Source organism: Rhopilema esculentum, chromosome 21, assembly GCF_057945365.1.
Source record: "Rhopilema esculentum isolate cy_ngs chromosome 21, ASM5794536v1, whole genome shotgun sequence".
NCBI lineage: Eukaryota > Metazoa > Cnidaria > Scyphozoa > Rhizostomeae > Rhizostomatidae > Rhopilema > Rhopilema esculentum.
In genome coordinates this window covers 3,190,353-3,215,250 of record NC_142835.1, presented here as the reverse complement: position 1 = coordinate 3,215,250, position 24,898 = coordinate 3,190,353, and the positions used below count along the sequence as shown (strand labels likewise).

The 24,898-nt window shown below is 36.1% G+C and overlaps 1 protein-coding gene across 1 annotated transcript in view; it reads left to right on the top strand.

The window, feature by feature from the left end:
* The first annotated feature begins 300 nt into the window (after nt 1–300).
* The window catches only part of LOC135684860 (E3 ubiquitin-protein ligase TRIP12), a 43,879-nt gene continuing 19,281 nt past the window's right edge, over nt 301–24,898 (top strand). The window contains exons 1-32 of the mRNA XM_065200543.2: nt 301–585; nt 5,957–6,907; nt 8,228–8,284; nt 8,736–8,767; nt 9,107–9,148; nt 9,764–9,820; nt 10,578–10,673; nt 11,200–11,282; nt 11,611–11,676; nt 12,103–12,138; nt 12,546–12,641; nt 13,510–13,602; nt 14,333–14,386; nt 14,868–14,975; nt 15,376–15,444; nt 15,864–15,917; nt 16,379–16,490; nt 16,924–16,997; nt 17,262–17,311; nt 17,696–17,724; nt 18,145–18,356; nt 18,484–19,085; nt 19,389–19,653; nt 19,981–20,044; nt 20,610–20,719; nt 21,633–21,748; nt 22,126–22,210; nt 22,434–22,463; nt 22,891–22,962; nt 23,447–23,493; nt 23,676–23,718; nt 24,251–24,337. Coding sequence (XP_065056615.2) covers nt 500–585; nt 5,957–6,907; nt 8,228–8,284; nt 8,736–8,767; nt 9,107–9,148; nt 9,764–9,820; nt 10,578–10,673; nt 11,200–11,282; nt 11,611–11,676; nt 12,103–12,138; nt 12,546–12,641; nt 13,510–13,602; nt 14,333–14,386; nt 14,868–14,975; nt 15,376–15,444; nt 15,864–15,917; nt 16,379–16,490; nt 16,924–16,997; nt 17,262–17,311; nt 17,696–17,724; nt 18,145–18,356; nt 18,484–19,085; nt 19,389–19,653; nt 19,981–20,044; nt 20,610–20,719; nt 21,633–21,748; nt 22,126–22,210; nt 22,434–22,463; nt 22,891–22,962; nt 23,447–23,493; nt 23,676–23,718; nt 24,251–24,337 — 3,978 coding nt within the window. The 5' untranslated portion in view covers nt 301–499. The remainder of the gene's footprint in view (nt 586–5,956; nt 6,908–8,227; nt 8,285–8,735; nt 8,768–9,106; nt 9,149–9,763; nt 9,821–10,577; nt 10,674–11,199; nt 11,283–11,610; nt 11,677–12,102; nt 12,139–12,545; nt 12,642–13,509; nt 13,603–14,332; nt 14,387–14,867; nt 14,976–15,375; nt 15,445–15,863; nt 15,918–16,378; nt 16,491–16,923; nt 16,998–17,261; nt 17,312–17,695; nt 17,725–18,144; nt 18,357–18,483; nt 19,086–19,388; nt 19,654–19,980; nt 20,045–20,609; nt 20,720–21,632; nt 21,749–22,125; nt 22,211–22,433; nt 22,464–22,890; nt 22,963–23,446; nt 23,494–23,675; nt 23,719–24,250; nt 24,338–24,898) is intronic.

Below are 24,898 nucleotides of genomic sequence, written 5' to 3'. Positions count from 1 at the left end.
TTACAAATTTTATAAAATTTTGTAGCATTAATAGCTCTTTTAAAAAAAAGTCCTTTTACTACACATCTATATGTCTATACAAGAATGATTACCCTTCAGGTTAAATTCAATTCATATCTGGTTTTGCTGAAAAAACCTGATCATCTGGCTTTTTTAGATGCAGAATGCAACTGGATACTTCTTTAATTTTCAATGAGATGAAGATATTTTGGTGAAAGCTTTTCATTTTCTCATTTTTGATTTTCATTCTCACTTTCACATGACTTCTCCTTCCAAAAGAGGCTCTATTGTTTTACATGAAGTAGTGGCGCTATTGAGAAAGAACGAGAATTTTTGTGATTTTGGGGTGCGAAGGTAATGCCCTCGTAGCATCAACTTCTTGGTCAAATTTTGCCGTCTTGGTAGCTGCAGAAAAGTTTTAGATTTCTTAAAGATAAAAGAGCAATTCTTTGTGCTCTCAAGGTTTCTTGAGGGTCAAGGGATGCGGTAGAATTGCCTTATGGCGGATCGATGTTTGCGGAACCCTGAAGACAAACACATTGCCAGTTCGACGAAAGAAAATAGTTCAAGAAAAAGACAAAGAAGGTAAGGGCTGCCATAACGATTACGTTAGCATTTTTTGATTGAATGTATTGATGAAAAAGTAGAATTTGGTTAGCTAAAATCCATAAAAGATGACATAAATAACGCGTTAGAAACCTTTGTTTAACCTTCTTCGTCACAGCCCCGTCTTCTTCTAACAAAAGCCCATTTCCGAATTTAGGCCCTGTGGACACTTAATTTAGGGTGAAGAAAGACAAAATAGAATTCTTTAAAGTTTATTACCTGGTTTTTCCTTATTATGTCTATAAGTTTAATTCACGTGTTTTACGCTCACCATTCATTTCAAGATGAGTCAAAATTAAGACATGTTTTTATGATGAGGCTCCTATTGTGACATAGCCTAGCGAGAGGGTCGCGCAATCCGTCGGGATTATTGAAATACCCGACAGCGCCATTAATGCGCGTGGACCAACCGTATATACGCGAATATTCCGTCAAGACTTTTATCTGATAGAGAGCGTGTCCATTGATTTCTAGTTTGGGATGTCGCTGACTCTTTTTGTGTTTAGTTGGATTAGTTCTGATTTGATATGAAAAAAATTCAGTTAATCAATTAGCCTAGTTCTGTATTTTCATTTGCTGTTGTTACCTACGTAAGCTATCTATTCTAGTGAGCAATGCCCATGTGCTATAGCAACAGTTCATCAGGAAAGCCTCTCTTTATTTCAGCATGCAGTTTTGGGGCTGTTATTTTGATATTTCATTGAACAACATGAAATGTTATATTTTCTCATGCAAATTTAAAACAAGTTGCTGTGCCAGTTTATTATATTCCAGCCACTGAATTGACCCAAACTTTGCAAAAATGTTTTAAATACAGAAAAACTAAGAAAGAAAGACTAACCAATGAATTGTAATCTTCTTAACTTAATAATGCTTTATTGAGAAAATTTCTCTGCATCAACATTTTTTGTGTCTGCTGAGTCTATAGAACATGCTTACAAATAATGTATTTTTAATTGAGCTTTGTTAAAATGAGAGTATGTGAAAGTATTATTGAAAGAAGCTAGGTGCATGGTATTTCTTTCAGGAAATGTCCCTATGACGAAGGTAAAGTTTATAAAGTTGAATGAAATTAATTAGAAGTATTGTTTTTTTGCTAGTAAGTCTATGTTTTTGTTTTAATTGCTCAAGATAATAGTTATTTTCCCCAAAACCCAAAGTGCAACTGTTTTTGAATTTTTTTGTTTCATTTGTTACCTTCAGGTGTTTGAATATATCATAATGCTTGCGTTTATTATACATATCCTTTTAATAATTCTACCAGAAATATTAGTTTAGGATTAATGATGTCAAATGTTTAAGAAATTTTTCACATTTCAAAAAGTATCCTATGCTCAAATAAAGTTACCATTATGTTCAAGCAAGAGATTTTATTTTAATAATGGTTGAAAGTTAGGTTGATTTTATGTATATTTGGTTGGTTATTTTACATTAACATCTGAGACATATACTTTTGGGACATATACTTTTTAGACATTTATGTAGATATTTAGTTGCAACCAGTTCTATTTCAAACCATAAGTATATATTAAGCAGTGAGATATTCAAATTAACATATTTTTAGCTAATAATTACTTTTTCAGTTCAAGAATTTTTTAAAAGCATGTCATGTAGATATTTTGATGTTGCAAACAACTTTCAATCTGTAAATAAAAAAATTGTGCCTACAAAAATTTGCTTTTGAATGTTAAGACAAAATGTTAGTGTTTCTACTTTTCCTTCTGTGCTGTTTACCTTCACAGTTCCCATTTTATTTTAACTTTATAGTATTTTTGTATAATAAAGTAGAGGTTTTTTGTTGTTAACTTTAACATTCCATCTGCTTCACTGAAGTCTTTTGTCAACTGACACTAGGGGCAACAATCAAAGCTTAAATTTTCAAAGTATTCTTGTTCAAGCCACATATTCTTTTGACCTAAACATATGATACATTTTCAAGCCAAATAATGCCAAAAAGTTTTTTAGTCCATTCGGCTTTCTGAAGTTCAAATGATGTTTAATTCTTGTAGCCCTTTTTGTAATAGGATTAAATGACTCATGAATGGGTGATCCCAGTTTCCTTGTTTTCAAGTTATATTAGAAAACATGTATCTGCTGTGGCTCAATTGGCATCTGTAAGTTGTTTATCACTGAAATGAAACAAAATATTGTAGATTAAATACACCCAGTCAAATGTCAAACTGTGGCCCTGCCTTTTATATTAGTGGAAATCTCTTAACAGAAATTTTCAACATGTGTATAGCCTTAACATTAAGCTTGTGATAAAAGTGAATTTTAGCAAGGTGGTAATGTTTTTTGTTTGCCCTCGTGATTTATTTAAACTAAGATGTGTGGATGTTTTTATCAAAATGGTATATTGGTATTACATCTTTCCAGTAAGATGTTTTCATGAAATAGGCTCAAAAAATATTTTAATTGTATATAGGGTTGCGCAAATGATTTGAATATTTAAATCCATTTTGTGGCCTTCTTTGCATTTCTTGATGTCAAAGTATTTGTGTCAAAGTTTGTTTCCATTGAAAGCAAATTTGCGTTATCAAAATAAATTTATTTATGGATCATACTTTTTTCTAGTTTCTATTTATATTTGGTCTTTTTGGAACAAGCTAATTTCATTGAGGAATTATTAAATCTAAGAGGCCAGTAAAACTATATAATTTCAGCTCAACTTTAAAGAACCCTTGTAGAATGAGATCTGGTGCTTGTAATATATGTTTAAAAGATTTTAAAATTTTATTATTTTATCAAAAGTTTACATTCTCTTATCTTTTATTTTTTCCATGTTACTGAGTATAGATTTACAAAGCATCTTTGAAGAATGTCAACTTAGGATACATTGTGAAAGCAATAGCATTATGAATGTTTGTTTTTTCAGCTGTTCCTTAAAGACTCATTGCTAACAATGAGCCATTGGGCTATGCAAGCATCCCATAATGCATTTTTAGACTGTCTAAAATAAATTTTGGTTTATCCGTAGAATATTACTGTCATTGTTTGGACCGTCGCCACACTCGCAAAGGCCCATTGTTAGCAATGAGTCTTTAAATTTAACTGCAAATATAGTTGCAAGGTTGCACTGATCTAGTACACCATTATTTTCAATGCTTTATGTTTATTTTGTGCTATTTATATTGTACCCCTAATAACTATTACCTCAATCAATAATATGTTTGTTATTTTCCTTTATTGAATAACAGGGCATGTGAAAATGAGTTTTCTTTTTAGATGAATGAACAAAGTTTGGGTATTTTATCTAGTTGAAAAATAAAAAAATTCCCTCAAACTTGTCAATTGTGAGTTAAAATGATCTGTCTGGGCTATGCTGCCCCTGGCTTCCCCCCTTTTGTGTTCAGTCTCTAACTCAATCAAGCATTGTGCAAGAGTACCTAGCTCATGCTATGAAATAGGAGCATGCTATGAAATAAAGAAGAAGGCCATGCCACGAAAATCAAAGACTAAAAGTAGTAGTCTCGTCATTAATTAGGTGTCTCTGCCTCTTTTGAACCCCCACATCTACACCCTTTTTATTTTCAAGATAACAGCTTAAAGCAACATATCGCTTTATCATACTTTGGCTTGCCAGTATAAAACATGAATGAATTGTGCACTATATCACCGATTTTTCTACTGAGTCGATTAAGTTTCGAGTAAGTCGTACTGACGTTCATGGATAATTCTTTATCTATGCGCTGCTTGCAATAAGCGGTTTTCAGGTTCGGCATTTTCTCCTGAAATGAGGTTGTCTATATGACGCAAGATAACGAACCATTTGAAATCTATTTATTTTCATTTGACGTCACTGATCAAAAAAGTATAAGGCGTTTTTGAGTAGCTGTCGCATTCCATGGTTGGCTTTATAATGAAGGGAAGTCGTGTGCGAGAGTTTCGATATCTTGCGGTAAGAACGATGCGCTTTATTTTATAGAACGAAGTATTATCTGTTACGAAGCATTATATATTACGAAGTATAAGAAGCAGGAAAATTGGGCCGCTTTGCCTGTTTTTAACCGTGATATTTTGGATTGGCCTACAAAACATTGTAGTTACAGTGAGTCGGGAAGGGTCATTGGGGTAAGGAGAGTGCGGCAAGGGGGCAGTATCCGAGGTAACGGAGAAAAAAGAAGTGCCAGAGGATTTTTCAGCAAATCACATATGCATCATATAAGCATGATAATGGTTTTTTTTTTGAAAAAATCAAGTTTATAAACGAGTTTATAATTTATAAAGCTTGATTGAACTTTTTTCATAAGGATTCTGCACCATGTGGCTTGAGCAAGCCAAATCTTTTTGACAACGCCAAGCATTTTCTTTCATTTTAAGAATGTATGGTATTGCGTCAAGCCCGGGTATAACATCAGAAAGTCTGGATACAATATTGCCTTGGCTTAATGGGGCAAGGTCATTCATATTCCATTGAAAATGCTCCACGATCAGTATCTTAACTTACTTTCAGCCAAGCAGTTGCAAAAGAGGAGCGCCTAGAATGGGCTATTTATAACAATCATAGCAGCTCTGTTCAGTAATATCTTTAAGGTTTTTAATTTAGTTGACCCTACGACATTCCCAACAGAGCAAAAGTAACTGAAATGGAGCTCCACAATACAATTCGTTGGTATATATTCCCCTCAGTATATAAGTGATTTTTCCATAAATATGATTATTCATCTTTGATCGTTGCCTTTTTCTTGACAATATTCAAGGAAAGGTTCTTATCCCGTAACAATTTCTCAAGGCTTTGACAACAGCATCTATTTTTTTTATGCTGGATAAAGAAAATTAGATAGCTGTATCATCAGAAGAAATTGTCGATTTTGCCTTTAATTAAAATTTATCATTAACTGAATCAAAAATAGAAGCGGCCAGGCAAAAATAAAATAGAAGGCATGAACCACGAGGTACCCGTATTTCGATCTAAGTGAGATCGGTTTATTCTGTGATCGGATGTGTCGCCGTTGACCTTGCAAAACTGCCTGCGATTTCTTCAGTATGAACTAAACCACTGATGCTCATGACCTTCGATTTCGTAGTTACGTATATGATTTTCGACTGTGTCAAAGGGGTTTTTGGATCAATGAATATTCTGACAGTATATTTCCCTCTGACATTATTTACGGACCAATTGTTTGTGATGTTAAGTAAACAAGGGTCAACTGAATGCAATTTACGGGATGGCCTATTATGAAAGTCTCTTCTATTATGGCTTTTCATCTTTTAAACATTTTTCGTCCATCGAATGACAAATAGATTTTTCGGGTAGATTTTACTGGGTAGATTTCCTTAATATGCTAAGTAAAGGTAAAAATATAATCAACCATTAATGCTTAACTTGAAATTACTTATTTTATTTTAGCGCACAAGCCCAAAAAGGAGAAACAACAGAAAAGGTTGAGCAAGAAATTTTGCCATTAACAATACCACAGGTTGTTGCAGAACCGTTAAAGAGGAATAAAGAGGTAGAAGGACTAGTTGACTGTGGTGTTGACAATAGCGAGTTGCTGAAACAGCCTGTTAGGGTCACTCGTAGTCAGTGGAGGCGTTCTGTTGCCAGGCAACGAGAGCTTAGTAGCTCGAGTGACGTAGATATAAACTATATACACAGTTCTAACCCGGGGAGTCGGAGTACAAGTCGCGGCTCAAGCCCCGTTTTTAGATTAAGGGAAAGTGCTTTAGTCGACGAGGCATTGCGAAACAGTCCCCAGTTGGTTGTACGCCGAGCACGTAGAATAAATACTGCTTTTACGACTAGTGGTGAACGTGCGTCAAGCAGGTCAAGTAGAAACACAAGTCCGGAAACATTGCCATTTGAAGAAGCCGGCCCGGTAACTACTAAACATAATAGAAAAGAGCCCCCGGAATCAGATCGTGGTAGGGTCCGAAAAAGGATCAAGAAGACTAATAAGCAAAGTGAGTCGGAGAAACCTTCGTCAGGAGAAATAAAAGGATCCGCTATTTTGACCAATTCACGAGATAAAGATTTGACAGGCGACACAAAATCTGGGGATCAAGTAGCAAGGACATCGACTGTAAAATCCTCTGCCGAACATTGGTCTTGTAATTACTTTGCCCAAGATAAGGGACATCTCTCTGGAAAAAAGAGAGTAAGATCGACATCACGTACCCAAGAGGCTTCTGGGAAACGCGAGAAAAAAGACGAAGGCACAGAGACGCTTCTGAGTAAATCAGGTTTAAAATCAAATTTATTGAAATCAGCCAAGACGGGAGGGCGACTGTCTAGGACAAGAAACTCCCAAGCCCAGGCGGGAGAAAGGAGAGGCACCACGGGGTCTTGCGCAAGCAGCAGGTAATGTCTCTGAGTACCATATTTCCACATTATGTCTTGAATCTTCATTCATTGGCTATGTTGGTTATGCTTGAAGTTTCGTGGAGGGATCATCCTTGCCAACATTTGTTGGAACACCAATGTATTCAAGGTTGTTTGTCACAATATGGCCGGTTTTTACCACATCGACAAGTTATTGGGGCGGCTTGTAAAGCCCCTACCCCACGTCTTCAAGTTTAGATTCAATTTTTTAAGTAATGTTTCAGTGCTCTGATTATATTGGAAAGGAGTGAGCCTAATACACAGCTCTATCCACAAGTCTCCTTCGTGGCGGCTTGTATTGTTTTTTCGTATCTGCCTCATCTAGACATTAGTGCGAAATACCTCGAGGACCTTGACATTAATTGTAATTCGAGGACCTTGCCATTTCAAAAGTAAGTTCATACATTGTAATAAAGTGTCCTTGTTGAAAAATTATAAAAGTTAACGTATATGAAAGTTTATTGAAGTACAAGGTCAACAAAGGATGCTGAATTTTAGCACGTCAGCCGTGGGAATTTGCCAGGGGCTTACGCTTTCACGATACTTTAAGCTGTAAAAAGTCCTTTGTTGCTTTGAACACGAAGGTGAAGAAACAGCTTCGTTTCGAAAAAACATTGTAGTTTTGGTACCTTGAGATCTAAATCTTTGAGCTTTGAGGATTTTTTTTTTAAAATTGCTTCTGCGGCAGATGTCCTGGTGTAAGAATATAAGCTCTTTGCTGGCAGTTTAGGGCATTTGGGTTCCTATATGTGGTTATCGAGGAGGATATTTTCTATAGGTTTTTTCAAGTGTTCTTTCGAATTTGGTCAGCTTTTCTTTTCATTATTGATTATTTATTAAGCTAGCTACATATCCCGTCCTATGCTCGATTTCCAAAATTGTTCTGAATAACATGTTTTTCTCTCGTTCATAATTTTCCCGCCTTGTTGATGGATGTTTAGCTTAACAAAGGTGCGTGTACGTATTGCCCATAGCGTAGCAGTGACGCTTTGAGGAAGTTGTTTGCTGACAAATTGCAGGCTGCGATCAACCAAAGTCTATGAGATGCTGTTGCCTTTATTCTCATGAGCTCTTCAGTTGTCGCTTTGCAAGAGACCAAGATTATTTCGAAATTATTTGTTGTGTTGCAAAGAAGCCTAAGGTTTTCGTTTAAGACTTTCAAAGTAGTTTGGTATAAGAATCTGTAGATCCACTATCAAACTTTGATATGTCGATAATATTTAATTTTTTGTAAACTTCTTTGTTTTTCTGGAAATTATGGGTTAGCTCTCTTTAATTATTATTATTATTTTTTAACAGACGCAGCAGCCGACGTTCTAGGGCACAGCAGGGGCCTTCTGCCATGGCAACTGATGAGTAAGTGACTTTTTTGCCTCTTTGTAGTGTAGCTGGCCTCGTTTGAAAATTATTCAAGATTGATCGTTATGAACGAAGAAACCTTGTTATTTTCGACTTGCTCGACGTGTTTGTCGTTCCATCACACTCTTCGCATGCACCATTTCGTCGGAGCAGCAGTGGCAAACATAAAGGCGTTTGTGGCTGCAGTTTTTCCATTCCCTTCTCTCAGTGGTTGAGAAGAAAAATAGACCTTGACACTAACAATACAAACAACATGGTTGCTTGGTAACCAAATCCCCTTTCCCTACTGCAATTGGTCAAATGTCTGCCATCGAATCTGAATCTAAGGCGTTTTTACACTAGTCACGTTGTTTGCGTATCATGTTTAAAAGTGATCTCTTGACGCTGTTGCATGTAGAAATGGTTGCCAATGACAACCCTGTTTTTTATTTGGTTTCTATTTTTTTAGTGGTAGAGCCAGCCAGCAAGCAGAATCCGCCGGTAAGAACTGTCATATCTTCCTAACATCGTGAAAAAGAAACCTTCGCTGGCACTGAACAAGTATTACCAATTTTATTCACACAATCACAAGCGTTTCATCCTGCATTCAATTTATCATAGCAATGTTAAAACAACCGACAAGGCTACCAACAACTAAAAAATGCTTGTATCATCTTTACCTGCATATTTAGTTTTTCAGTCACTACAGTGGTTTCTCCCGTTTAGTAACATTTTGTCTCCTGATTTGAGCTTATGGAATTTATAGTTAGAAAAGAAATGTCTCCTTTCCTCAAACATTGAATTTTGAATGCAAATAATTACAAAACATGTTTTCTGCAGATAATGAACCAAGAGTGGACGAGCCAATACCGGGTTCAAGTGGTACGTAGTTTTAAAGAGGAAGTCCTTTGCTGCCTCATAATCTGACATTAAGTCCAGTCCAGTGATGCAATTGAGCTATTTGTATTTTAAAGGTTTGGGTCTTTGACAGGTTTGGGCTATGATGGGACTCAGCACTGAAAATATTAGATTACATAGAAGTTCTTATATCACTAGGCCAGCGTCGAATGAGCGCCCCTCCCTCTTAATAAACGCCTATCCATCGAAGAAGCGCCCTCCTAAAGCAGTCGAAACTTTGTGGCTGCTTACTCGAGGATTTACAGTGTAATATGCGATACAAATATGTTGAGTTAGTTTTAAACGACAACATAAGTGGAAAAACTGTATGAATGTAGTATAATTATATACTAAATGCATAATTTATCCGTTTTATGTTCCTTGGAACAGATTTAAATTGCAAGTTGGGAGATTGAATCTCCTTGAGGAGAAAAGCTGTTCCATTCTAATCAGATGAGCTAATTTCGTATTACCCACTTACCCGAGATTTCCGATCTGTTGAAGTGTTACTTAAAATACAGATGATCTTATTATTCTTCAAGAAGGTCTGACAAACTTCATTTATGAAATTATCAGGATCGTTTATTTGTCATTCCTTAGGATCACGTGACAGTTCATCAAACCCAATGGAAGACCTTGAAATGAGCAGGTTGCAAGGTAAAGCCAATCATTCGATCCTGACTGAAATTGAAACTTTCTAATTTGCCAATTATTATGACTGTAGAAGTAACGGCATGATTTCTCCGTATGGATAATCGATTTTTTTTTCAATTTGTTGTACTCTCATTTATAAGCAAGGAGCTGCTCCTTGATCTCCAAAGAAAAACGGGCAAAGATACGAAAATATCTGACCCTCCAAATCTCCATTCTCACTTTGGTGCGGCCCTTGATTTAGCTTCTGATTGCGAAAGGAAATAGTAACCCTCAGTTTGGGCCTTATACGCATTATATCTTAGTTGTTCATTATTGCTTCAACTGATTTACAGTAGAGTTCACATAGATTGGACGATAAAGAACGGATAGGCAGGGCTATGATCTGCTACTTTGGTTTCAAACATCCTTATCTGCAGTTATTTGGACACGTTTTTATGCCCAGATCTATTTATTTGGTAATATTTCTACTGTATTGTTTTTTGTTGATGTCAATGAGCCATGCCTATCATGCTCACGTTGGCATCGTCTTTGCAATCTTGTTTTGTAAAATGTTCTCTTATAGACTGAGTAAATATAAAATTATATGTACTCATTCTTCGTACATAAAAAGAAAAATGTTTCTACGTTGTTTTTGCATCACTTTCACAGAATTGACAACTTTCTCTGTTGAATTACAGGTGCTATGAAGTATGTATACCTCGTTTTTAACTACTGTCAAAACAGGACTTAATTGTTTGTAAATGAATGTTTTTATCCACAGCTCTGCTGGAAGCGAGAGGTCTTCCATCTCATCTGTTTGGTAATCTAGGCCCTAGAATGCATCTGCTGCTGCAGCGAACTTTCAGTAGTTCTGCAGGTAAGTTGTCCTCCTTATCATTGCTTCTTAACCAGATTAACCCTTAAGTAATGCTGGTTAATCATTCCCTGATTGGCTTATGCGTACTTCGACTCTCATTTAGATTCAGCTTAGGTCTGCTGTGACATTGCAGTTTAAATAGCAGTTTTCACTTGAATCTCTTTAATCGTATATATTTAGCTTAACAGGACAGGACAGATGCTGGGATTTTTCGACATATTCTTATCCTAGACATATTTTAATCCTTTTAGAGTCGAATTTTCTTTCTTGATCAAACTTGTTAAACAAGTCTTCAACTGGATTGTTTCAAATTAACTATCGGTTACAAATTAGTAGTAATGAGATTTTATATCTGGCAGCTTCGAGAAAAAGTAGTGAATAGTTAAGGATATAAAAACAACAGTTGAAAGAACTTGTTGCTACAAGTGTTCCTTCAAAACATGCATTGTTTTCAGCAAGCAGCCCTTTTTCTTCACTTCATTGTCTGCACTGTGTTGGTAATTTTATCGTTCGTTTTTGTCTTTAGGCACAAAAGCACAGCAGCTGATTGTCGGAATGCAAGGGGACGACGAAGGACAACAACTTACATCTGTTATGGAAATGTGTCAGGTGATTAACTAGTGAATCGATTTATCGGCATTGATACCCACTATCTGTGTCAGAATATTAACGATGAATTGCTTATGTGTCAACTGATTACGACCGGTGTGCAATCTGATAAAGTAGCAATCAGACCCATGCAAATCCTACTGTCAGCAATTGAGCTTTTGGAATAATGGGCCAAACGCAGTAAATTTAGAAATGTTATCCTATTTTCTGGGAGAAGGGGACAGTTTTCCCCCAGCCTCCCCACAATTTCCGCTACTCGTACTCTTTATTATTTAATTCTTGGAAAACGTGTTGAACCAACCAACCTTTAATTTCAATTTTTCCGTAGTTGCTTGTAATGGGAAACGAAGAAACTCTTGGCGGATTTCCTGTGAAACAGGCGGTCCCAGTTTTGGTATGTTTCGTGTGACTCAGAAGGTCTTGGTTACTTTTAAAAAAAACCTTGATTATAAGAATATTTATGTTTCATCGATGAAGATCTACCTTCCCAAAGACTTTCCTTGACATCCGTTTTTCTAAAGGCTTCTCTTGTGCCTGTCAATATGTCTTTGTGACAAAATGTTTGCATTTTATTCTTTTCTTGATACAACATCTTCTTTATTTCTTAGTCATTTCTGTCAAAATATGTTGGGAAAGAACATTTTTAAAGAAACATTAATTTTTATGGAGTTATCTAACTTTGCTTGGTGGATTGCAGGCTTTGAAGGTTTTCGCTTCACTGCTTGACGTCATAAAATGTTAGCGTAAATATTTTCTGGCAACGATTAGCGTTGCAATTTCGAAAACCAATGGTTTTTATGCAAAAAACATTTCTTTCTAGATAAACCTCCTACAAATGGATCGCAACTTTGATATTGTACGTACAATTTTTCTTATTTCAACTATTTTGAGCATTTTCAAGCGCAAAACATTCATCACCCGCGTGGTGAACATAGCGCTCATTAAAGATTCAGGTCTTTTTTCTGACGTTGGATGTGGTTTTTGATGTTTTGAACACAATCATCAGAGTAACAGAGTTGATGAGAATGCTGCCAAGTTTAGATACACATGCCGGCAAGAATCCTAATCGGCTGACTACAGAAATCACTAGCGATATTTTGTGTTCCAGACACCCAATTAATATATAATCTTATCTCAATCATGTTTAAAACGCATGGATTTCTCTTCTATTGATTTATGACAGTATATCACAGAAGAAGCATTGTGAAGCAACTGATAACGCTAATCATACTCTGACGTCACGACTCTCGTTTTTATTCACAGACCAACCACGCTTGCAGAGCATTGACGTATTTGATGGAAGCGCTGCCCAGGTCCTCAGCTGTTGTTGTTGATGCTGTTCCAACGTTTCTCGAAAAGGTTAGGAGATATTCACAACTTTCAACAGGCGTTGTTTGATTAAGTTTTTGCTAAGTGTTATTAAAGGCGATGTGTCCATATAAAAGGACTGCGTATACCCAACTTGTCAAGCCACCCATCAAAATAACGGTTTGCGATTGGTTAGTATTCTTGCGATGCAAAACTGCTCACATGAAAAGATAACCTCGCAGCAGAATAGATAAACAGAACGGACCGTAATGACTGGAGCGATGACATGAAAAATCACATGTTTCTAAAAACCCGCTTGCTTTAGCTGGACACATTACCTTTAAGCTTTGGGCTTTGAGAGGGTGCAAGTTAGGTATTGGCTAGCTTTGAAATAAAAACAGATAAAGGTAGACTCGTTTATGATCCGGAAAATCATTGTGTGAGGAATCAGAAAATTAACTTTGAAGAAAAGGAGTTTTTTTAGAGATATTAAAACAGAAATAGATGTTATTTCAATCCGACAAATGTAATAAACATTGTGCTAAGTACTTAAATAAGAGTTTTTTAAACTTCACCTTAATGAAACAGGAGCAGCTTTTTTATTTTTAACAGCAGCAACACATTAGCAGCAGCTTTCTATCAGCACGCCCCTACCCAATTAGGCTGCAATAAAGACAATAAGTTGCCCCAGTAGTGCTCCACGAAGATGCACCCGCTTGAAAACGCAGGATAAAGGCCCGGTCAAGAATGACATCAATAAAGATCTCCTTTCAAATATCTTTCAGTTTTTTTCCGTGATTGCATTTGAATGTACGTTGATGTACGTATGTGATTAAAGTAATGTACGTACTTTAAATGTTGAGAATGCGTTTCCATTTCAATTATTAAAAAGTTTTCACGACCCTTTATGCCCTCGCAGCTTCAGGTAATTCAGTGTATGGATGTTGCGGAGCAATCCCTCACAGCTTTGGAAATGTTGTCAAGACGACACGGAAAAGCAATATTACAGGCTGTACGTACAATTATCATAATCTTCATAATTAAGAATGAAATACGTAACTATGTTTATATCACAAAAGCAACATTGGAATATGTATTGTTTACTTGAATCAAAGGCAAATCAGCAGAAGCGGACTGGCCCATCAGGACATCGGGAAATTTCCCGGTGCGCCCTGTGCCTCACGTTATTGTTTTCAAAAAATTTAAAAACTTTCACAATCTTCTTACAGAACTAAAAATGATTACAGGCATCAGTTAACCTGTCGAAAGTATGCTTGCTTAAAAGTTACGCTTCACCTTAAACTGAGCAAAATTAAGTTTAATTGCAAAGATTCCCAATTCTGGTTATTGTAAAATTCATTTAAGGCGAAAGTTTGATCAACAAATGCTGCATGCTTTTATGAATTCCTTGAAAAAACATAAGTGTGGCAACACTCATTACACACCTGGTTAGCTTGCTATTTTTCAAGCTAATCAGTGGTTTGAATCGTAATCAGTCCGTCACTGCAAACCAGCCTATTGCTCTGGAAATGAAAATCGTCTCTGCTGCAATGAAGTTGCTCTTACTTTCGATATTCAATTTTTCTGTAAGAAACTAAGGTGTCAAAACCAAATAGCAAATGGGAGAGGAATGGTATCCAAACGTCCTACTGTTCGTATACTTCACTACTCATTGTACAAATACTTCAACAGTTAAGTATATTTAAAGAATGGTTGGCTGATTTTTCTATTCCGTTCCATAGGGCGGCCTAAATGCATGTTTACTGTACCTCGACTTCTTCTCAATTGTGGCACAGGTTTGTAATCAAGTTAGCTTGATTTTTACGACGATTCACATTATAAATATAAATGTATATAAAGTATTAACTCTTTTAAATTAATCTCTTGCTACATTTGAAGTTGATTGATGCTCACATCTTGTAAAAATGTTGAGAAAGTTTTGCCAGTAACTGTATTAAGACCGAGGTATAGTGATTGCAGCCAAGGAGTCTTTTGCCTGGTATCTCATAATTAGCACTGTTGTCAAATAAGTTTCTGAAAATTATAAGATCTGAAGACTTCAAGGTAAATAGACTCGAACGTCTTTCCTGGTATCCAGCAAGGATTTTTCATTGTAGCATTCTTTGAAAAAGGTGTTTCTCTACGGCTGAGTCATGACTGATGTTTTGTTATGATGACCCTCTCCAAGTCTAGCCTTTATGTCATTTCTGAAATCAAGATAACACCTCATCCTATCATTGACCATTTGCGTTCTAAGTCAAATGTTTTTATTTGTAGCGATGTGCCCTTGGTATTGCATCAAATTGCTGCCAGACCATTACTCCCGAAGAATTCCACCATGTTAGCGACGCAATTTCGATACTTTCTGGGAGGCTAACGAATCAAGTAAGATTATTGCTGTCCTACTGGCTCATTCCCGTTAGATTTTCTCTCCATCTCATATAAGTTATATTCTCATCTCATTTATCGAGCCTTGCCTCCCTTCATTTTCCTTGTTCTATCCTCCTGATGTGAAGCCTTCCTCTCCCATTCTCTTTTAGGTTGGTACCAATATGACCCCCGTCCCTGTTTCTCACTTTGAATTTATTGTTTTCTATACCCTTGCCCTCTCTTTTCTCCGTTCTTTTATCTGCTCTTTTTTCATTTTGTCTGTAAATTCTTCATCCCTTCCTATCCAAAATGATATTTCTTCCATTTCTCTTTGTCTGCTTTCCTCTGATATTTTCGAAATTAATTCCGTTAAAGTTGAATAATTATAACTCGCACCTATAAATCCTAATTTCAGGATAAAAAGTCATTAGAAAATGTCTGTTCTGCCTTCGCACGCCTTGTGGACAATTTCCAACGAGATAAGGTTTGTCGATATAAAAATTTTAACATTAGCAATTGTCTGATGCTCTACTGTTACACTGCTTCAGTTAGGGTTGTTCTGAGTTCAGGGCAGACCAACATTCGTTCCTCCGTGTCATTTTTCTTGAACGGTTTTATTCAATAAAGCTTGATCCTGATCCTTAAAACTGCTAAAAATGTTAGCACTTGATATTTGTCCTGATAATGGCGATAGGCACAGCCCTGGTAATGAAAATAAGCTGAAAAGTGTCAGGAGTTACTCTAAAACTGGTCTGGGAATTTTACTTAAAATTCTTGTTCTCAAAAAGAGAAATTTCTTAACACCAATTTTTTAAATATATACTGGATTTATTTGTCATTTGATGTTCCATCAACTGCAAATCTTTTTCTTGACTTAGTTTGTCCATCTTTTTTTCTTTGCAGAAGCTTCTAAAGGAATTATGCGCACATGGTTTGCTACCAAATTTGCAGCAACTGGTAAGTAAACCAAATGAAAATGTTTCTTCTATACCTATCCTGATTTGTCAGCTGTTCTAAGTTTAACGCCTTCTGTTAACAGCGTTACACAGGTATTAGATTGTACTAAAAACAAGTATCATATTTCTAAATATGACTGAAAAACAGTGGGGAAAAGACATTGATAAAGCCTAAACTTCCACTAATTAAGGAAGGAACGCGTACTTTCGAAATTTTGGTAGCACGTTGTTTCTTTTTTAAATGCAAAATCTCCACACTGTTTTCAAAGATACAACAATTTCGTCCTTATGTTTATGATAGTGCACTCCTGAAAAATTGGTGATGTTTTTGCTTGAGATTACTTTCATATTCATATAAATGCTATCCAATTCACTTGTATTATTATCATAGCCCCTTTTTTGCCAGAAGATGTAAAGCCCTTTGCCTTTTCTGAAATTCATCGTCTGTATTTTGAATTGCAGCTTATGATCTCACCGCCCGTTATTAGTACGAGCACCTTTGTAATGGTAATCCGTATGCTTGCTATCATGTGTGCAAACTGTCCTGCGATCGCTGTCAAGCTTTTCCAACAGAGTATGTCACTTTACTTATTCATTTCACATTAAAATTCAGTTTACATAACCTAGTACCTTATCAATTATAGCGGAACATTGTAAATTGAACGTAAAATGTATTCTCATAAGAGACTTAACAACGTGGTATAAAAAGGTATACTACAGACCTCATGAAAGCAATAGCTTATCTTTGGAAGGTTTTCGTATAATTTTGTTTAACCACAGTTTAATCTCTGTTAGTAACCTTGATCTATGCAGAATATTTCATTTCTAACTGCAGCCCCTCTCTATGTATCACCTTTACCTTTAACATCTGATGAATCGACTTTGTTGATTCGCTACGTTACTTTTCCTGACTTTAAGTGCTAACAATGAAGTCAGTATATCTACTATGTTGCGGTTTTTTAAGTCAGCCATTGAATAAATGTTCACCGGCTAGTTTATTTTTGTAGATATTGCAGATACCATAAAATATCTCCTCATTGGCAATCAAACTGAGGAAAATAATGATGTTTCACATAATGAGGTAAGCCTGCAATACCTAAAAATATAACTTCAGGCGTCCAACATCAACATTGTTTTTGTATTTTCAATTTTGTATTTTGTTTTTGTATTTTTGTACCAAGGGTATGGTTAGTTTATTTTGTAAGCTCTTAATAATTTTTATGTTGGGTTTTTGTTAAGATGTATTTGTTATGCAAACGATCCATTCGTCATTCTTGTTGAAAGATCGCAGCGGCTAGAATTTTGCCACTAACACGTTCTATTGTTTCCTTTCTTTTGCATTTAGTTGATTCCAAGGACACCTCAAGAGCTGTATGAAATAACATGTTTTGTAAGGTAAATATTAGTTTTGATGTCAGAGGCTACATTACTCTATTGCAGAATATATGGTGTATAATTGTAAGACATATATATAAAATTGTGCAGTTTTGTAGAATTCTAAGAAAAAATGCGAATTGTCATATTTGACAATAAAAAATTGATTTTTTGCGTAGATTTTAAATATTTTAAGGTATATATATTCAAATTGCGGCCAAATTTATGAACATTATAAAAGGATCAATAGACAAGATGTGTAGAAAGTAATAACTTGTATTGTTATGATAATTTTACGAAAGCATTGACATTCAGCTGCTCTTTTGGTTGTTAATGTTGTTAATGTTGATTGTCAGAAATACATATCCCTTCGTCTATTCATGTTTATTATAATTGATCTCTTAGCGAGCTGCTACCAAAACTACCCGCCACAGGTATATAGCTAGTTTTTAGTTCTTGATACTTGCCTTTCTTTTCGAACTGAATTTTTCAATGGCCTTCTACCGTATTGAACATGTATTTGCGAGGATGGCTCAGTTGTTAGAGGCGCTGACTACAGACCCAAGGGTCCGTGGTTCGAGTCCCTGACATGACCAAACTTTCACCCAGTGTGGGGAGAGTCGCCAGCTCTCTGTAATTCCAGGCGTAAGAATCACGAGGTGTGGTCACATCGAGAGGAAGGACCAGGACACTGCTCGATAAGCATAGCTTCTCAGTGTCTTAAAAACTACCTTCGGATGCTAGTTAGCAACAAATACAAACATGTATTTGTATTCAGAGGCTCAGAGATTTGTAATTGCTACGGCTTATTCTACACGTCTTCATCAAAGATTTATTTTCTTTTTATTTCATAGGCGTCTTCAGCGTAGATGCCTTGCTCGTGAAAGGCAGCCAGCAAAATACTACAAGTGGTTGTTGGCAATGGAGAGATGACAGGGGTGTCTGGCATAATTACATGTGGGTTGACAACAGAATTCTCGAAGCTGCTCATCAAAGCAACGAGGATGAGATTAGTCTTTCGACACTGGGCAGGAATTATATCATCGATTTTACTAACATGCAACAGGTAGGGTTGCTCTCCTCCTATTCTTTTTCTGACTGAGAGGGTGTATTTTCAAAATTGCTGTCTTCAAATTTTAAATAGTAAAACTTTTACTTGCGTGTCATTAACTGATTTTATTTTCCACTTTCAGATAAACGAAGACACAGGAACAATCAGATCGATCCAGCGAAAGCTAAACGCTGCAGAAAACTCCACTTCAGTTTCGCAAGATAAAGAAGTCGAAGGCGAGGATGAAAGGAAGGTTGCCCTAACTGAAGAGCCTGCTCTTGGAGAGACTTTTGTCAAGTCGTTGTTGTCAGTAATGTATGATGTTTACTACTCGTCTGTTGGTCCAGCAGTTAAACACAAATGCTTGAATGCTGCTTTGAAGATGTTGTACCATTCGAGTGCTGAATGCTTGAAGCCAATTCTCGACAACTTGCCTATATCCAGCTACTTGGCTGGGATGCTCACTTCAAATGATCCAAGAGTCGTCTGCTGTGCATTGCAAAAGGCTGAGATACTGATGATCAAATTGCCGGACATATTTCACGTGTCATTTCGCAGGGAGGGCGTCATGCATCGTGCAATGTCGCTGTCAGTTAAGTCTGATGGCAACGTGGGGCGTAGTGCAGATAAGGCTCCAGCTGAGGTTAAGCCCAAAGGAGTTGCAAGTGCAAGCGAATTAGTAAAGTGTTCAGATTCTGTCGACGGGATCATGGTTGATTTGGACAAATCTCCCTCAACTGGAAAGTGAGTTTATTGATTTAGATTCAACTTCAATTCATGTCACCAAAAACTCACCTTCGTCTTCAACTTATTTTTATCAAAGACATCTGTCTTGTTGTTTAGAGCAGTATATAGCGTTGTGGGCCAGGTGACTTCTCTCTATTTGCAAACATAAATCAACTTTCGCTTGTTACCTGAGTTTTTCCTTCCATTAAAGCACTAAAGGCTCTATAAAGTATGTTTTTGAAAGGTTTTGTTAGAGAGATGTTTTTTACAATTCTTATGAAAACACTAGGGCTTCGATAATCTTGAAACTTTGCGTTCCAGGATCACCGAATCTTCAAAACGAAAGAAAATATCAAAACGATTGTCCAGGCAGAAGCAGAGCCAGGCCGCAATGGCGGATGATGCACCATCAACTTCATCTAAAAAGGGGGCGTCTGCATATTCCCGAACACGGGCAGCCACGTTCACGACCACTGCTAGTCAGCAATCAAGCAGCTCGAAAACATCGTTTTTCTCAAGCTTCGCACCAAGATGGGGCAGATCGCAATCCTACACTAGTGCTGCAGCCTCTGCAACAGGTTCTAAGGTAATACAGAGGATCACGTATCTCAACGTTGCTCCTAACACATCTTTCTGGCATTGTTCACACCACAGGTCTATTGATTATGCAAAATGGTCTTCAGAGAAGATCTTATACTTCCTAACTCCTTTATTGAAAACTGTTATAGAACATCCTATTTTAGCCTTTAGAAGATCGTTGCTTCTACTTTGATCAATAACCTCCATTTTGTTAGTAGCTTTAGGTTAATGCACTTTATCGAACATAAACAATCCCTTAAGCTACTTGTCCCAATTAACCCAATGAGCAATTTGTTTTACGGTCGTTGCAATTCATAAGCTTATTTTTTCCCAGGAGAGAATCGTTAAGGAAGAAGATGAAAACAAGGGCAAAATTAAATCTTGGATTAAGGATCAAGGTATTTTTTCGCTTTTTATTTCGATGATTCATTTTAAGATTGTATATTTCTCTCAATTTTGAAACAATCAGCCAAATCAGAAGGTTTTTCTTTGAGTTAAATTGCACGAAACCTACGTCAGTATTCCGTTTTTTCGAACAACCTTCTGTTAAGGGGTAGTGGTCGAAATTCCTCCCAGATTGTTGTGTTTACGATTGAAAAAGTATGATGCCCGTACTTTTTTCCCGCTAGCTGATACTGTAAACGATTCTTTCCATCTCATTACATCATATCCTTTCCAACTCTTATACTTGATACCACCTCACTTAGAAAATTAAACTCAATATAAAGACCTGCCTCACGTAAACACGTAATATAAAGAACTTGGCTTAATCTTTCTTGTATTCATCTTCCATCCTACATCCTTAAATCAAGCTGGTTTCATCCCCGATCACCCATATCTCTGTTATCCTCCCTTGCTCACCCCACTATCCGTACACGCCATCCTTTCATAACCAGCATTTGAGCTAGAAGCAATTTCCGTTGCAGCAATGTTTCAAGACGTTTTTTTAACTTTTTATTTCAGCTGCCAAATTCTACGAAAGTTACTTTGGAGAACAGCTTGCTGGTGACTCACATCCAGCTCTCAGTATTCTTCATCGACTGACGAAAGCAGCCGAAGATCTCTCCCTTACTGTGAGTTGCTCTTATGTATTTTATGACAATCATAGTCAATATTTACTTTTTATGACATAGCATAGTCAATATTTGCTTTGCTTTTTCTTTTTCGATGTACATTATCGCAAAATACGGGGTGAGAAAAGACAGCGCCTTTGACATCATCGCTGCCCTTGAAGTCTCAGTTGTCTGACAAATAACCTGAAAAAGTCTCGTTAATATGTAAACAGAATTGTTGAATCTAAGTATAGTTCAGTTTAAGTGTAACAAGTGTGCAAAGAGATGGCAAATGCTTACCATTCAAACAAGTATACCATTCAAACTTTGTGGCGGTGATGACGTAATGTATTGTTATGTGACTGTTAGTGTTTGCGGATATCGATGTCAAATGGGGAACTTTGTACGCACAGAGAATGTATGAAAATTCAATAAAAATGTGTTTGAAACAGGAAGGTTTATGAAGTTTGATCTTACTACTTGATCCGTACCCGATTCTATCAACATTTTAATATTTGTATTCATGTTACGATTCATTTGTGCATTGTGTGCCTGCAAAAGTATCTTTAAAGAACCTATTCGACTAAAGAGTATCCTAAATTTGTTAATCGAATATATTATTGGTAAGCAGGGTATATAAGCATTCAATTGATATTTGTTTGCAGTATTTCTGGTACATGGTAAACTACTGATTGTATCTATTTTGATATGGACATTTTCTTGCACAGTTGCGTATTCAATTTCGCTAAATAAGGCTGTCTCACCCAGATTGTTAGGCCAAGAATTCAATTCAACTTATACTTAGCCATTAGCCGCATGAATAGTACTCCCTGCCATAACTCAACTTATACATTGCAGTTATCCGTTTTAATATTATTTACAATGGCTCAATTACATTTTGGATGCTTCATGATCTTTTCTGCCTCCGTTTTAGCGAGATACTGGCATTGCAGCATTAAAAGAAATCAGCGATGTTTTGAAAGAGAAAAATGATCATGGTGCAAGTGCTTTCGAGATTCTTCATAGCGGCCTGATCAAAAGCCTTCTCAGGTAAAAACCTTTTAACTGGGAAAATTGGTTCTTAAATTTTGCATTCTTGCTGAGGACACAATCTTGTCAAGTAGGCGAATACTCTGCGAATCTTGTTAACCAGACAATGCAAGGCTAGTGAGTGGATGTGTTTTATTTTCACCCAGGGTTTTTATGAGAAGAAGTTCCAACAGGAAATATAAAGGATAGAATTTATAGATATTGAAACAATTAGGGCTTTAGGAAGATTCGCAGAATTTTCACGGCATGTTCACCCATGATCATTTGACAAACGCAGTAGTATACAGTTATGGTCTGCAATTTTTATTGCAGTATGAAAACAAAGCTCTTTGGATTAAGTTTAGTCGCATAAAATAAATAAATATTCATTTTTGCAGGTACTTGACCATTGATCGACCCGACAATGCAGTTCAAAGAAACATCAGAATCAAACGATTTTTGCACGTTTTCCTCGGTTGTCCTGTGAGTAGATCGAAATTTTACATTTGATTCTTATAAACAGAGCTCTTACATTTAAATTCAAGCTTAAATTTGACTCGCACGTAAATGGTTGCTTACGGGTTCAGTTTTTTCCCGATGCCCCATGCTCGATGATACTTGAACATTTTATTATTTTCCCGATTATGGCTTCAGTGACTTAGTAGAAGTTATTTGGTGTTGAAGAAACAATTATTTTTAATTTTAGGATCCAGATTTGCTATCAACAAGATCGGTTGTAAGTTGGGCATATGTTTTTAAATCAAAACCCTTCAAAGTTGTTTTTAGCTATTTCAAAGTTGCCTTTTGTCTGTAATCGTTGAGTTTGTTTCAATTCTACCAGCATTTCTATGATGTGTTACGATTTGTCCATATTTGCATACAGAAATATTTTGCAACCAACAAGACCCTTCACGAATTCTGTTATCTTCCAATAGTTATTGATAGTACTAAAAGACTTCTTGCCTTGGGTCTTTATGCTCTTACAAATATGTAATGTTGTTATGGTCATCCTGTCTTTTCAGGTTTCTCATCCATTTTTCCTAGATCGTAGTAGATAATCGGAGATCAATACAGTAAAAATTGTACCTAATTCTCCCTAAGGCTATTAGTTTCGCTTTTTTGCTATATAATGTTGAGACTTACTGCTGTTTGTCATTTTGAAGGAGCCTTCTGCAAAACCCTGTCTTCCTGCTTTGGTTCAGAAATTGAATCTTTGCATTAATCAGTTGGAACAGGTAAATATATTTTCGCCATAGACTCAGTTAATTCCAAGAAATCGCTGTTCTCTTAAACATGTTACTCTCTATTTTCTTCTGGGATTTAAAACTCCACCTTGTTGAAAGCTTGCTTCCAAAGAAACGCTATTTTTTCAAATAGAAACAACTTATATATATTTTTCTTTGGGTTTATCGCCCTTGATAAATCCTTTTTACTGTTCCCTTTTATTTTTCACAGTTTATGTTTCAGTATAAATGTATTAGCAAACGCCTTTTCGAAGTTAATAAATAAATAAGGTGTGACTAATACTAGTTTTACCATGTCAAATTTTATCACGTTTTATAGTTATCTAGTTAACAATAAGTTTTAACATAAAAAACGATTCTTCCATTAATCACTCTTGCCAAATGGCCCCAAAGCTAGAAAATGTTGTATTCCCTCTAAAAAGTTTAGAATCAAAGTGGTGCACACAGATGAAAATTTGTATGTTTTTTGTTTTAGTTTACAGTAAAGTGTCATGACCTACCCGGTGCAGTCAATGGGTCAAGGTATGTTGCATCTAAAACCCCTTGAATACGTTTGCCAGAATACTTTGACAGAATACTTCATATTATCCGAAACACAGCGACAAAAATCTTCTGCTGTTCCTTTCATATTTATTCAACTGAAACATTTTTGTCAACTCTTTTTGTTTTTATACTTCAATGTTAAATCGATTTTTCTTACCTAGGGGAACTTCTGCTCTGAGGTTTTTCAACACCCATCAAATTAAGGTTTGTAAATTCAAATTGAAAATTGATTTTAATACTTATTTTATAATAAAACGAGGTTTAATCATTTGCAAAGTAAGATTGTAACGTGGCCCCAGAAGACAGTGTAGAAAGAACAAGGTTAAATACAACGGGAATTTTCGATATGAAAAATACGCCTTTAATCATTTCAATCAAGCTGTAGTGCAGTGAATATTTCTAAATTCCAAAACTGAACCTTTTCAGCTTGTTTTTGATAACCAAAGGGAAATCCATAGCTTCCTTCTGCAAGATCAACGAAGGCAAAACTTTCCTTCTAAAAACAACATAGATCCAACCTATATTTTTTCCTTCTTACCGTCAAACTAGATGTACTGACTTTAAGTTCAAAGGTATGGCATCTTACCTGCCAAACTGAAAGAAACAAGGCTACTGACCTGCCTCTGTTTGAACATAAATCCTTTTGCAGTTGCAGTTGGAGGATTTAGTTACAAATTGAATTTTAGAATGATGAATTCTCTATGTTACCCATGTTAATTCAGAAATTTGTTTACAGTGTAACCTGCAAAGACACAACGATTGTCACATCTTGAGGCAATGGAAAGGTGGCACGGTTAAAATTGATCCATTGGCACTTGTTCAGGTAACAACCTTCTCTAAATACCAATCCCATTTTGTTGTTTGATAATATGACCGGTGAAAAAATAAACGGGATGTTTTAAGCTGTCACGTAAATAGCAAAACCTTAGTATTAATAAGTAAATTGTATGCAAAAACAAGGAGTATTTCACTTGAAGCTTGTTAAGGTTATAAACATCGTAATAACTAGAAGTTAACACATTTTACAAATTCAGCTCTGTAACTAGGTTTTGAAGCTCTTGTCATGTAGTATTTAACTGACAATGGTTTTGTTTTGGTTTCTATCATCATTATTGTCGATTAATTTAGTTTAGAATGTCCTAAAGCACTGATTTGATATGAATTTCTTAATTTCAAGCAAACCTTTCTCTACATACCAGGCTCTGTTCGTACTATCCTACAAATTTGTTATAACAAACAGAAAAAGCGTTTGTTTTGTATCTAGAGAAACTTGTAATTCATCATAGGAGCACGGCTTGTCAGATATCCTGGTTTTTATTGTAGCTCGGCTCTTTATGAAATATCAATCTAGAATATTTATGACGAGAGCGTCCATTCATCAAAG